At 42.4% G+C, this 13840-nt stretch overlaps 1 protein-coding gene across 2 annotated transcripts in view; it reads right to left on the reverse strand.

The window, feature by feature from the left end:
• phf14 (PHD finger protein 14) overlaps positions 1–13840 on the reverse strand; it is a 95184-nt gene that overhangs the window by 55383 nt on the left and 25961 nt on the right. For both annotated transcript variants that reach the window (XM_053446453.1, XM_053446454.1), the window contains exon 11: positions 3289–3384. In XM_053446453.1, coding sequence (XP_053302428.1) covers positions 3289–3384 — 96 coding nt within the window. The remainder of the gene's footprint in view (positions 1–3288; positions 3385–13840) is intronic.

A 13840-nucleotide genomic window follows, 5' to 3' on the forward strand; every position in this document is an offset into this window, starting at 1 on the left:
ACAATGTAATTAACATTTGTATGATTATAGTTTAATGTTGTTTTCAAGAGGCATTTCTGAAACGTAATGAGTATTGTTTGCTCAGCCTCCACCATCTGCTTGAAGGTCTATTAAGCATTTTTTTTTTCTACTGATCAATACAGAAGTAGAGTGCATTGTAACACATATGACTGTTGTATCCTACCCTAGCTGTTTGAGCCTCGAAGCATTATATCTAGGTTGGTGGATAAGGAGGACATGTGCATTTTTTTTTGTGAAGTTGCCAGGAGTGCTAAACTTCGAAGAGCATAAGGAACAAAAACACTGACTGTGTACTGGAAGAGGGATGAGAGTCCCAGTTGAGGACATCAATAATTTCTGCAAATGCACAGGCAGGATGACAAATAGAAGATGAAAATTTGGCAGATAGATGGCACAAAGGCAGGCCGTGCTGTGACTGATGTTGCTACTTAAACCATGCGTGTTCATAATTAGGTGATTTATGGTGGTCATTGCAGATTCACTGCCAGTCTCTTTCTCGTTCCTGTCCATTTTGCTGCCTCCCCGCCATATTAACATCATCTCACCATTTATCTACACGGCTCATACTCAGCGATTCTACTTTTAATGAGGCTTTTAAGGGATTTAGCTGTGAAATACAATATAATATATTTATAGGGTGACTGGGAGATGCTTTTGAAAAATCTGAAAAAGCTAGAATATAGACCCTAAGATTAATATGTTAAAACTATGTTCTGATCCTTGTTTTTATTGATCATGCATGTTGCCACCATTCGCTACAACCATTGCACCAAAAGCTACTTATGTTTTATTTGTAACTATAGGTTATCCCTTACTAATACATAAATATAATTATAAGCAACGCTCAAGATGAGCATTTCACCCAGTGATGACATGGAGCAGTTGCACAAAGTAAAATCTTTTATCTCTCACACCGACCTGGAAAATTAATTCAAGCCCTCATTTCCTCTCGCCTCGACTACTGAAGCTCCCTTTATCAATCAAATCAATCCACAATCTTGCTAGCCATTCCAAACTCAAGTCTGAAAACCAAAGAATATAGAATGTTTGCAGTGATGACCCCTTTGGAACAATGTGCCAAGAGATCAGACTAGCAGAATCGGTTAACTGTTTTATCTCTCTTCTTAAAACACATCTCGATAGCAAACTTTTATTGTAAGACATCTATGACTTTCATTATTTGTATCTTTATTTATTAAAATGTCTTTACTCTGATCTGTTTTAGCAATTTCATATTGTTTGTTGTAAAGCACCTTGTAACTTGTATTGACAAGTGCTATACAAATAAAGCTATTATTACTGTTTTTTTTTATTACTATTTCAGGCTTGTTAATACGGACAGAGATTTTGTTAAACTTATCAAAAATAATTAATGTGAACGCAGTCTGAAATGACCTGGGAGCTGCACAGGTTGTTATCTCGTCTCAGAGCTGCTTGAACAGTTGACAGAAATAAACACAGACCAAAGCCGAGCAACTCATCTTTCCCTCACCTCTCCCTGACTCCCTGGTACCTGTCATACTGCCCTGCATGTTTAATGATCAATGCTGCTTATGACTGCTGTGGAAGAGCAGCCCTCTCCTTGTAGATCAGACGGGGAGCAGTCACATTAAACTCTACAAAAGAATAATGAACTGTCCACCTACTCAAACAGCATATCTTCCGGGTAAAGCTCTCTACTAAACCTAAAAAAATTAACTATTTTTTACCAATGACCTTTCAATCCTTGTTAAATTAATAAAACATTAATATAAAATCAAATGCGGAAAAAAATATAAAATAAAATGTTGCAGAACCGCCGACCTTCTGGTTAGAGGATGACTGCTCTTACCCGAGCCACAGCCGCCTTGTGTTTTTGGATTGTAAAATGTCCCTCTTATATGTCTTCAGTTGACTGTTGTACTGTAATATAAATTCTGTAATTCAATATTGTAAAAATAAGAATGTTAAACAATAAATAATTATGAAAACCTATAGATTTTAAATGTGCAACTCAGTGGTTAGACTGAGCTCAATACATTGTAGGTATCAGCTGTGAGCGGGAGCTTTGAAATTATATGTGAAATAAAAATCCTGACAGTGTCTTTGTGAGTAGATTCAAGTTTGAGTCTGTTATATCCTTAAAGTCTATTTCTGTATTTCTTAATACATTAAATAGCTCTTAAACCTTTGTGGCACGTCTTGATAATTGGTTGCCATAGGAACAAGAAGTGGAAGAGCGATTTTACCTTCACAGTCAGGTGTGAGTTTATGGAAAATGACAGGTCAATGAGTTAGCACAGAATAAAATGATTTTTTTATGAACATCAGGGGAGTCCTAACAGGTATTGCGCAGAAATTATTTGTAGGGGCTAAAATAATATGTTAATATTACATCACAGGTACAGAAGCCGGTTTAAATGAACTGAATGCAGCCAGTGGGAGAAATAACATGAGAGCAAAAGCAGGAAACTGAAAGAGGTTAGAATGCAGCTGACTAATAAAAACAGAGAGTCACTTCGGATACAAGAATCACTTATGTTTTAAAAGATTGACACATACAATGGATGTGAAGGAATATCAGGGTCCCAGCTTTACTTTCACTTTCCAATATCTAAAGATAAGTTGAATTAGCTTAGTAGGGAATAACCCTTGAAACGCCACGTTTATCTCACAAACAAAACCGTTAGACAGTAGGTGTCTATGTATCCCAAATCTGAGCAAATAATTCTGGCCAGGGTGCTTAAAGAATCAGTTATCAGTTCCATTTTGTTTTAGTGTTATTACATGTTTATATCTGAAATATTAAAAGTCCTCAAACTTAGTTGTATTCTTTGAACACATTTAAGACTTTAAGGCTTTCAGACTTTTCAAGACCCCCACTGAGTTCCATGTGTTAATTGCATTTTTTTTTTTTTTAAGTGGGAGGGAACTTCAGACCAGCCATGACTGCATAAACTTCTAAATCCATATTTGGACAAGTTTTAAAGTGTTAAATTAACGTAACAATTATGGGTCAGGTTATGGTACTCATATTTGATTGAGAAATAAGTTCAAGTAATAGGTTGGATCCGTGCAGGACTCTGCAGCCTGCCTTCATTTTACATTACAGACCTCAGTATCACATCACTGTTGGCCATGCCTGTTGCTACTTGCAACCAGCAAAAAAGGAAATCTACCAACAGTGTTGAAGAGTGTTCTGCAAATGTTCACAACAATGAGTGTGTGAATGTTGAGCAGAGTGGTTGGAGTTGAAAGGAGGATATGGTAAGTGGACTGTGGTAGTACCTGGCCGAGGATGTCCCCCAGCAGAGTCCACATGGCCTGGCCTTCACCCCGCAGCTCTCCATTCACATTCAGCAGCTCCTCCAGAGACTCACAGAGCTGCAGTGGAAGAGAGGAGACAACATGAGACAAGGACACCAATGTCTCCGCCCATTTTAGTGCAAACACACACACAGACAATTAGATATTGTAAAACATACACATTATGTACTATTCCTACTCAAACAGATATTACACTCCACTGCTATGCGGATGACACCCAGTTATACTTGTCATTAAAACCTGAACAAAGTAATCAATTAACTAAACTTCGAACATGTCTCAAGGACATACAAACCTGGATGACCCGCAATTTTCTCTTATTAAACTCAGATAAAACAGAGGTTATAATACTTGGCCCTAAACACCTTAGAGATACATTATCTCATGATATAGCTGCGCTAGACGACATTGCCCTTGCTTCCAATGAAACCGTCAGGAACATGGGAGTAGGGTTGCAAAGGGGCGGAAAATGTCCGGTAAATTTTCGGTAAATTTCCAGAAACTTTCCATGGGAATATTTATCTCGGGAATTTTGGGAATTTTGAAGAAAAAAAAATTACACAAATTAAACGCTGAGGACTAAAAACATCATTCAAAACTATATTTTAAAGATGTATGGAATGCAACACACGCTGCACGTTTGAATTTCAACCCTGCACTGTACATTTCTCCATCACATGCACAGATAATTGCCAGCATCCTGCACACTACAGCAGAGCTATTGAGGCCTGCTGTAGTGTGCAGGACTAGTCAGTTAAGTTTAAAATAGGCAAGGTATGACAAGGTAAATACAGTTAGTATAAATTACCCACACAATTTCCAGTTTATTCCCATTAAATCCCATGGAAAGTTTCCAGCTTTGAATATTCCCAGAATTGGGAGTGATCTTTGATCCTGATTTGTCCTTTAATTCACACCTAAAACAAATTTCTAGGACAGCCTTTTTCCACTTGCGTAATATTTCTAAAATTAGACATGTCCTTTCGCAAAAAGATGCAGAAAAACTAGTCCACGCCTTTGATACATCGAGACTGGACTATTGTAATTCATTACTATCAGGCTCCAGCAGTAAGTCGTTAAAGACTCTGCAGCTTGTCCAAAATGCCGCAGCACGTGTCCTGACGAGAACAAAGAAAAGAGAGCACATTTCTCCAGTATTAGCATCGCTACACTGGCTTCCGGTTAAATCTAGAATATAATTAAAATTCTCCTCCTCACCTTCAAGGCCCTGAATAATATAGCGCATTTTTACCTTAAAGAGCTGTTAGTACCTTATCAACCCACTAGAGCACTCCGCTCCCAGAATTCAGGCTTACTTGTTGTCCCTAAAGTCTCTAAAAGTAGAGTAGGAGCCAGAGCTTTTAGCCATCAAGCCCCTCTCCTGTGGAATAATCTCTCACTTTCAGTGAAGTTCGGGAAGCAGACACTATCTGTTCGTTTAAGAGTAGGCTCAAAACCTTCCTTTTTGATAAAGCTTATAGTTAGAGCTAATTAGTGCGGCAGAACATTACTTGTCCTATGTTCTAAAATAGGAAGAGTTTAGTTTAAAAAGGCATAGAGGTATTGATGGCTGATCTACTGAGTGGGCCACATGGTTTTCATCGTACTATCATACAAACCAGTATCCAGTCAGATTTACCTTGAGCCTCAGTGTACCCCCAAGTTCGGCCTGGTAAGGCAAAAAACCCTGATGACGCTTAGACGCAAAGGGAATTTATGACACCTGGCACACGGAGCTTGTACATGTTACTGACTTGACCCCTTCCCCGAGTCCCTTTGCTTTATAGCCCGCAGATCCGGGCCCGCTGTGGCCGCACCATGGACTACGATTTGTGGATCGCGCATCAGAGGTCGCAATGGTGGATCCAGTATGGCGGATTCTATATCGTGCGGGCTGATCGTAGTGGTAATGGCGGATCCTGTGTTGCGTTGGCATCATATAATGGTGGTGGACCATGACCGAGGCGGCGGCTGATGATGGATCCTAATAAGCGGCAGTGGACAATGACTGTGGACTATAGTGGCATCCGATCTGGATGGCGGATTGTGGTCCTGCTGGTTGCTGACCATAGACATGATTGCAGCAGGACTGCTTGACATATACTATTGAAGTTATCCTTCAAAATGTTTACCCTCATCAATGCTGCTAAAACCTTTAATCTTTATGATGTTTTCCTACACCTGACATCTATTGCACTTCTGTCCGTCCTGGGAGAGGGATCCCTCACATGTGGCTCTCTCTGAGGTTTCTACGTATTTTTACCTGTTAAAAGGGTTTTTAGTAGTTTTTCCTTACTCTTGCTGAGGGTTAAGGACAGAGGATGTCACACCAATGTTAAAGCCCTATGAGAGGAATTGTGATCTGTGAATATGGGCTATACAAATAAAATTTGATTGATTGTTTGATTGAATAGATCTAAAGTTAACCGTCCAGGCAGGGGAGCAACATAAATATAAACCCTCCTGGATTTGTGTAAAATTTATAAAAATGCTGTCCCCCCCTGGCCTTCATTTAATTGGCTCAATGTCGACCAGATACAGCAGTAATGGGAAGGGTCACAGCTGGGTATAAACATAAGTGATTATAAAACCTGATTAGTCGTATAAATGTTATACAGTGGAGCAGGTGAACCTTTGAACCAATGTTGCAGTCAGTGTAACTGTTTAATGTCAACATTACATATGATGTGCAGGACTTGGGCCTTGTGTCATGAGTAAACCTTGTACTGGGCTCCATGACTATATATCAGTTAAAGCTAGCCTGGATGCCAGACGAACTTAGCCCCGCCCACAACATTTTGGTCGGGCAGTTCGGTCTGGAGTCGCTCCATTGGGAAAAAATTATGGGGCGTGTTTCAACTGACCAGGAAGTAAAATTCCTCTTCGCTCAATTGGATAGACCTACAACCAATCAGAGCAACGTATGTGACGTATGCTAAGCAACGCATTGTGAGTTATTTACTAACGACGGGTTCACACCGGACGCTTCAGCGCAGCGCCAAGCCTTAAATAACAGCTGGCTCCCATCCACTCCCATGTTAAAACTTTGTGCCGGTCACACCGGAGGCTGAAGCACCGCGAGGCAGCCTTGACGCAGCGCGGTGCTTCAGCCTCCGGTGTGACCGGCACAAAGCCGTGCAGCGATCTACTGGATCAACGGATGATATTATTAGCGCTGCCCGTCGGTTCAGCGTCGCTTCAGTGTCCGTTGTGAACAGCCAAGCGCCGGGGTGATAGGGATTAGCGCGGTGCTTTGGCGTCGCCTCCACGTTCTGTGTTCCTCTTTCAAAATGAATGCGCTGTCGATGTCTTCTAAAACAGACTCAATGGCAGCATCTACACATCTCAGCTCGCCAGCGGCAGGCATGTTTGTTGAAAACGAATTCAACCCGAGGGCACTGTGATGACGTGGTTGATTACGTTACCGTTGATCATCTGTCAATCATCGTATAAAGCCCGCCCTGACAATCTGATTGGCCCGGTCCGGCCATAATTTTTTCCCAATGGAGCGACTCCAGACCGAACTGCCCGACCAAATCTGTTGTGGGCGGGGCTAAATTCGTCTGGCATCCAGGCTAAGTTAAAGCTACACTTGTAATGAAATTCCATCACTGGCATTTTCTCCAAGGCCAAAGCCATGTAAAACCAACTCAAGCAGTGCAATTAGCAACACACACTCCATTAATAACTCTGTACAAGCACGGCAGAAGACTGAACGCAACATTAGCTCTTGTGACTTTTACTCTGCTGTCGTATTCCCTTACTCATGTTGACAGATGGAGCGGCAGCCTCTCCGCAGAGGTCATGTTTGAGGAGAGACAGGGGTTTATAGGGGTTTTATCATGTATCTGAGTGAGGCCATAATAATATGGTGAAGCAGTTTTAAAAAGCTGAGCTGAACATTGTCCATTAAAACACCTGTTGGGACCTACAGCCACAGAGAACCATAAAATGAGGACTGGTGGAAGATTCCACTCCAGCCTAAAGTACGGGGGGGGGAGCAGGCTACAGTTGGAACTGTCAATGACCCCTGCTGTGTCTCTAGCCGCGCCTCAGATTTTGAACTCTGACCCTCCTATTGGCCTAAGACCCTTAACCCTGCTAGAAGGCGGGAGTAACCTCTAAGGTGCTATTTAAGGGCAAACACACCGAAAATAGTTCTTTCCAGTTCCACTCACATTAGAGCTAGCATCTCCAGTTTAGTTCTCAGTGATTCACAGGACACAAAGGAAACAAACTTAACAGCTGTTTGATTTTTCATAAGTTTATTTTAAACTTATCTTTTCGTAGTTTCACTTTTAGTTTAAAGCTATTTTTTTCTAATCCAGTTTAAGCTTAACTTATCCTTTTTTAGTACATCGTAAACTTATTTTTCCTATTTTTACTTAAAGCTTTTAATCTGAATAGCGCGCGGCAGAAACTCCCCCTCACTCGCTGGCCGAGAACAGAGACACTTTCCCCGCTATCCACGGACAATCCGGCGACGGTTGTTCCTTCCTGCAGACGGGCAAAGACCTTGCCAAGGAGAACGAGAAGCATTCTCTCCGAGACGGGCAAAGACCTTGCCAAGGAGAACGAGAAGAATCCTCTCCGATTCGGCCCAGCGCAATCTCGCCGTCGCCCCCAGCGGCTCCGCGATCAGCGGCCCGAGGCCAGGACATCATCCACTTCCTCCTTCCGGGATTCGCGCTACTCCGGTCGTGCACGAAACCCCGCGAAGCAACACGAAGTAAGAGACATATGTCTGGGCAGAGTCTAGTTTAATAATTAGCGTGTTTTTGTATATGATTGTACTTTTATAGAAAGACCGCCGTGTCGATCTTATTGTGAAAAGCGCGCGGTGACGATCCGGCGCTTCCTGTTTGATTCGTGTTTCCGTCAGGCCGATCTCACAGAAGACGTGCATCTGTTAAAAGACACCTCTTACGTAGCTGGATTGCCGGCCTCACTGTGTGATCGCCTCTGACGGCGTTTTTAAGATCATCTCCGATCTGTGTTACTATATGTTTCTCTCTTTCTCTCTATTGTATTCTCTCACATCCGCCGACATACACATCCTCGCCCACGCACCCACACATAGTCGCATTACATATAGTCATTCTGATATCAAGGAGGGCCTGAACGCACCTCGACGCCATTCGGCGCTAAAGCTAAGCTAAGACAAAGAATCCCTTTGTCCTCCCTCGACCTTTGTCCCACGTGTGTTTAAGTCGGCCATCTTTGACCATCTTGACTCTAAGTTACGTGGTCCTTCGACCATTGATTGCAATACACATCGAGGCCCGCCCTCCATTCGGACTCTAAATTCCTTAGGCGACTCCGCCATTTTGAGTTGTAGTCCTGGTGTATATTACATCACCAATTTTGTAGTCAAACCCCCAGGGTTAAGCCGGCCCTCTTAAACTTCGTGAGTCATCGACCCCCCTTTTTCCCTCTCTCTCTCACACACACATACACTCCCCCCCACTCACACACACACACACACGAACACACACACAGCCCTATCAGAAGGATGGCAGTGTGATCAATTGTGCTAAATGTGCTGCGACTGTATTGGATATAGCGGATTGTGTTAAATGAAGAATCATTTGGAACAACTTTGACTTTTATATCTTTTTAATAAACCCCTTTTATACTTAAAGTATTCGAATCTTGTGATTATTGGTGCATATTTATGTGAACACAGTTGGATAACGATAGCCAGTGCTTGAACTCAAACCCTTCATCGTTTATTATATAATCCCTAATATTAACTATTGAGATTATTAATTTAACTTTATCAGATGAGACTGATACTTATAGACTTATTCGTTGGTCCCTGTAACCAGGGTGGTGCCCCTTCTCGAGTATTAATATAGATAGTAGCATTCTTAAATTGACGATTTTATTGTTGTGACTAATTATTTCATTATTCTTGGTTGATAACCTTATCATTATTAATTGATAGCTTGTACTTTCTAAATTGATAATTACTTGTTTTTCATTAGTAGTTGTTATTCATTGATTGATTATTCTTAAAGTTTACATTAATTATTTAATTATTCTTAATCAATAAACTTTATCATTCTCAAATTAGTGATTTAATAATTCTTAATTGTTGAACTTCCTTATTTACTCATTAATGGTTTTATTGTTATTTGATTACTGATCATCTTCAATTAATAATCTAATTATTTTGTTTAATAAATAATCTTTATTGTTTCAATAATCATATTCCATGATTATTGATAATTAGCCAACGTCGAGTCCCCCTACTATTGCACAACATAAATGGTGGCCCGTGTGAGGCTATCTTATTCCAACTGTGTCATAATATCTATGTACAATAATCCAACTTAGTTTTCAATAAATTGATTTTTCAATAAGTTGATTTTCAATAGAGTAATTTGTTTCAATAAATAGATTTTTCAATAAATTAACTTTTCAATAAGTTTAATTTTTCGATAAATTGATTTTTCAATAAATTAACCTTTCAATGAATTTAATTTTTCGATAAATTGATTTTTCAATAAATTAATTTTTCAATAAATTTAATTTTTCAATAAATTGATTTTTCAATAAGTTAATTTTTCAATAAATTAATTTTTCAATAAATTAATTTTTCAATAGTTAAATTTTTTAATAAATTTAATTTTCGATAAATTGATTTTTTTTTCAATAAATTATTTTTTTTCAATAAATTTAGTTTTTCGATAAATTGATTTTTCAATAAGTTGATTTTTTTTAATAAATTAATTTTTCAATAAATTAATTTTTCAATAGTTAAATTTTTCAATAAATTTAATTTTCGATAGATTTATTTTTCGATAAACTCAATTTATTTTTTATTAAATTTAAATTTTATTAATTTTTTTTCTTCTTCCAAAATTAATAATTTTTATTTTTTCTTCTTTCTCCGAAATTTCAAAATTGATCATAATTGATTGTTAAGAAAAAATATTCAAGAGATTTATTTTTCTTTTCAAAATTTTATTTTTGATTCCCTTAAACCTTTGCCAAGCAGGTATATTAGGGCTTTGCGTAACCGTGGTTGGTTGCTGACCGCATTTTCAGTTGTTAGTAACTTTGATTGGAGATTTTCTGCATGTTAGTTTTGATTTTGAGATTAATTGTTGCTTACTAGGTCTAGAGGATTGAGCCGCCGAGCTATCCTGCCTAAAGTTACGTGATAGACACAGGGTAGAGCTCACCCGTGTTTCTGATCGTATAGTGCAATTTAAGATTGTTACCCGCTGGTATCCCAGCGAGCTTAAGTAATCCACTGATTGTCTTATAATACTTAGACAATGAGTAACTCTGACCAAAGTGGGGCGCAGGCCTCTTCAAGGCCAGACGACATGCCACATTTGGTCGCAGATCTGGTGAAGCTGTCGGTTGATGAGGTGAGTGAGTTCAGTGGTTACGATGTCAGTGCCTGCGATGACAAGATAAAGGAAATAGTCACGTACATGGAAGACCCTTTTGGCCCCCAACGCTCAGTAACCAAACTTCTGGGCCAACTGGCCATCCTGTACGACCGCCGATCCCAGATGAAAGCCAAACAACACTCTGACGAGATCAGTGCCATGGAAGCAGTACATCAGGCAGAGCTTAATGAAAAGTCCCATTTGCAAGGGAGGAATTCCTCTTTACAACAGGAAGTTGATAGGTCCCGTGAAGAATGGGACCAGACACTGCAGGAGTGCGAAAACCTGCGCGAGCAGGTCAAACGTCAGAGGGAAAGAGAGGCAAGATATATAGGAAACGGTCTGTGGCCCTCTGGAATGGAAACAAGGTCAAGAATTGACACCTTATCCGGAGAAGCCAGTGAAGTAGAGACACCAGAAGAGCAACTGCAAGCACGGCCACGCCAACGTCAGGTGGCCGAAACTGATTCACCCTGGCTTATCAATAACGTTGATCAGAGATCCACCCCGGCCAACGCGAGGACGGAGCCAGCAGAAACCCCTAGGAGCACAGTGACTCTTGACCATCAGGCAACACCGAACGCCCGTCCAGCTGACGTTGGAAATCAACTCACCTTAGAAAGGGCTCCCCCTGTACGAAACTTACCTGCTCCATATCAGGACGACGGAAGAACGCCGCCCTGGATGGCTGAAGGATATTCACAATCAGGGAGGAACCCGTCTAACAACCATCCTCCACCTACCACGCAGGCGGCTGCACGATCTGGTTCTGGGTCACATCCGAACTGGTCCACCAATCCGAAGGCACGCCAAGAAGATGGTTTCTATGACCAGCACCAGGAAGAACCGGATTCGGATGACTCTGAGCACCATGAAGCACCAGTGGTACAGGGAATTCGCACCCGACAGATCGAGTCCCTGTCTAAAGACATCGATCGGTTCGATCCCGACGTCCGAGGGTCCAACGTAGACGATTATCTTCGTGAGGTAGAACGCTGCCTCTTGGACATAACCAACCCCTCATCCAGAGAAAAGCTGAAGCTAGTCTGGAAGACGACAGCCAGAAACGTCCACGCCTTCATGGAAACTCTGTCACATAAGGTCAGAGACAATTATTTCGACCTATGTCAGGCCCTGCGCGAAGAGTACTCACTCTTCACCGACCAGGCCTCCGCAACCCTCGGTGCCTTCGCTGTCCTGCAGAGGAAGAATGAATCTCCGAGGGAATATTACAGACGTCTGAGAACGGCGTACTTCCAAGGGCGTAACGCCCCCGGGCTGGAAAACGACACAGCTTTCAAATCCTTGTTCCTGCACAATCTCCACGATAGTGTGCGATATGATGTTACCATGCACTGCAGAGCTGGTGACCACTCGATGCAAGAGATGAGAAGGTACTCTCAACTAGCCTGGGAGACGCGAACACGCCAAAACAAAGGACAAGAACAGGACGTCAGGGTTCTGGGGATCCAAGCTCAACCCCACATGGATCTGGCGCTGGAGGGTAACGAGATACCTCTGGCCAAAACACACCACAGGAGAGAGGATCGTGAACGTCGACCCGTCCAACAGGATCCTAGAAGGAACCAAGAAAGGGAGGGGTCAACCCAGCCCCGCAACCAGAGGTCACAGCACCTAACAACCTCTCAACAGAGAGGCAGGGATTGGGCTGAGCGAGGACGCCACGAGAAGTATGACAACAAATATCCCAAACAAGGGAGGTCACAAGAACATGGGAAGAAACAGGACCCATGGAATCCGCAGGATAATTGGAAGAAACAGGACCCATGGAATCCGCAGGATAATTGGAAGAAACAAGAACATGGGAGGAGACAGGGACCCATGAATCAACAGGAACGCTGGAATCAACAGGAGCTCCCTCCACAAAGGCATCAACAGATGCATCCACAAATGGAAGATCTGATACGCCGATGGGTGTCAGAGGCAGTAGGGAAACAAGATGCCTCTAAGATCCCCACTGCACCGCCGGGTCCCCCAAAGAATCCAGACGGTGGTCCCCCATCAATGTGACTAGAACAGGTGTCCGCCATCCCCACCTCCAGAGTGTACTTTGTCGGTTGGGGAAACTCAAGCACCACTAGACCACACCCTGAAATCTTCACTACAGACACTGCTCCCTTCTTAACTTTCTTGGGCGACCTTGTCCGGAAAGGCAACGCACAGCGCATATATACCTCAGTGGTAATAGGAGGCTGCTTCAGCTCCCTGGCCCTACTTGATTCAGGCTCGGAAATCAGCCTGATGTGTGCTAACACTTTCTCCCAAGTCGAAACAACCATGTTATCCCTTGGAAAACCCCTGCAAATTGAAACCTGCAACATTAATATCACCAGCTACACTCAGGACCAGTCACCCATCACAAAACGTGCCTGGATCGATATCACCTTCCAAGAGATGAGTCTGGCACATCCCATCTACATCTGTTCCATCGACACAGAACCACTGCTCATCGGTCAGGACCTGCTGGATCGATTGGCCCCGCTCATCGACTGTCATCAGGGACGCATTTGGGCTCAAGTCGATAACCCAAAACCTCTCGAGCCTAACGCCAGTCCTCCCATTCAAGTCACTGCCATCCAGACACCCAGCAGAATCTCCCCGATGTACCTGCCCCTTCCAGAAACGGACTCCAGCCCGAATCCCATCAGGACCACGGCAAGTGGGCCCGGGCCACCACATGATTCAGGAAACACTTTCAGAACCCATGATTCATTCCTATGTTCCTTAAACAATGAGAACCCGTCATTATACGTTCCCCGCATCAAAGAAGACGTTTTCCTAAACGGCATCCTGACCTCCAAAACCCTAGTAGCACTCTGGTCCGAGAAATCCGCAATCAGTATGGAAACGTACACTGATCTGTGCAGACTGGAACCCCCACCTCTTTTTGTGCGACGCTGCCACCGACTTCTCTCAGCAGAGATACCACAGACCCCTATCAAAGCGACTGGAGTGTGCGCTATCTCCGTGCGAATCGGAAAACGACAGATCTGGCATTTCGTGAGCGTAGTAGCCCAACTTCCCTTCTCATTCTTGGTAGGAGCAGATCTCCTCATCAGACTTGGAACACAAGTGGACACCATAAA

This window comes from Pleuronectes platessa, chromosome 18, assembly GCF_947347685.1.
Source record: "Pleuronectes platessa chromosome 18, fPlePla1.1, whole genome shotgun sequence".
Taxonomy (NCBI): Eukaryota; Metazoa; Chordata; class Actinopteri; order Pleuronectiformes; family Pleuronectidae; genus Pleuronectes; species Pleuronectes platessa.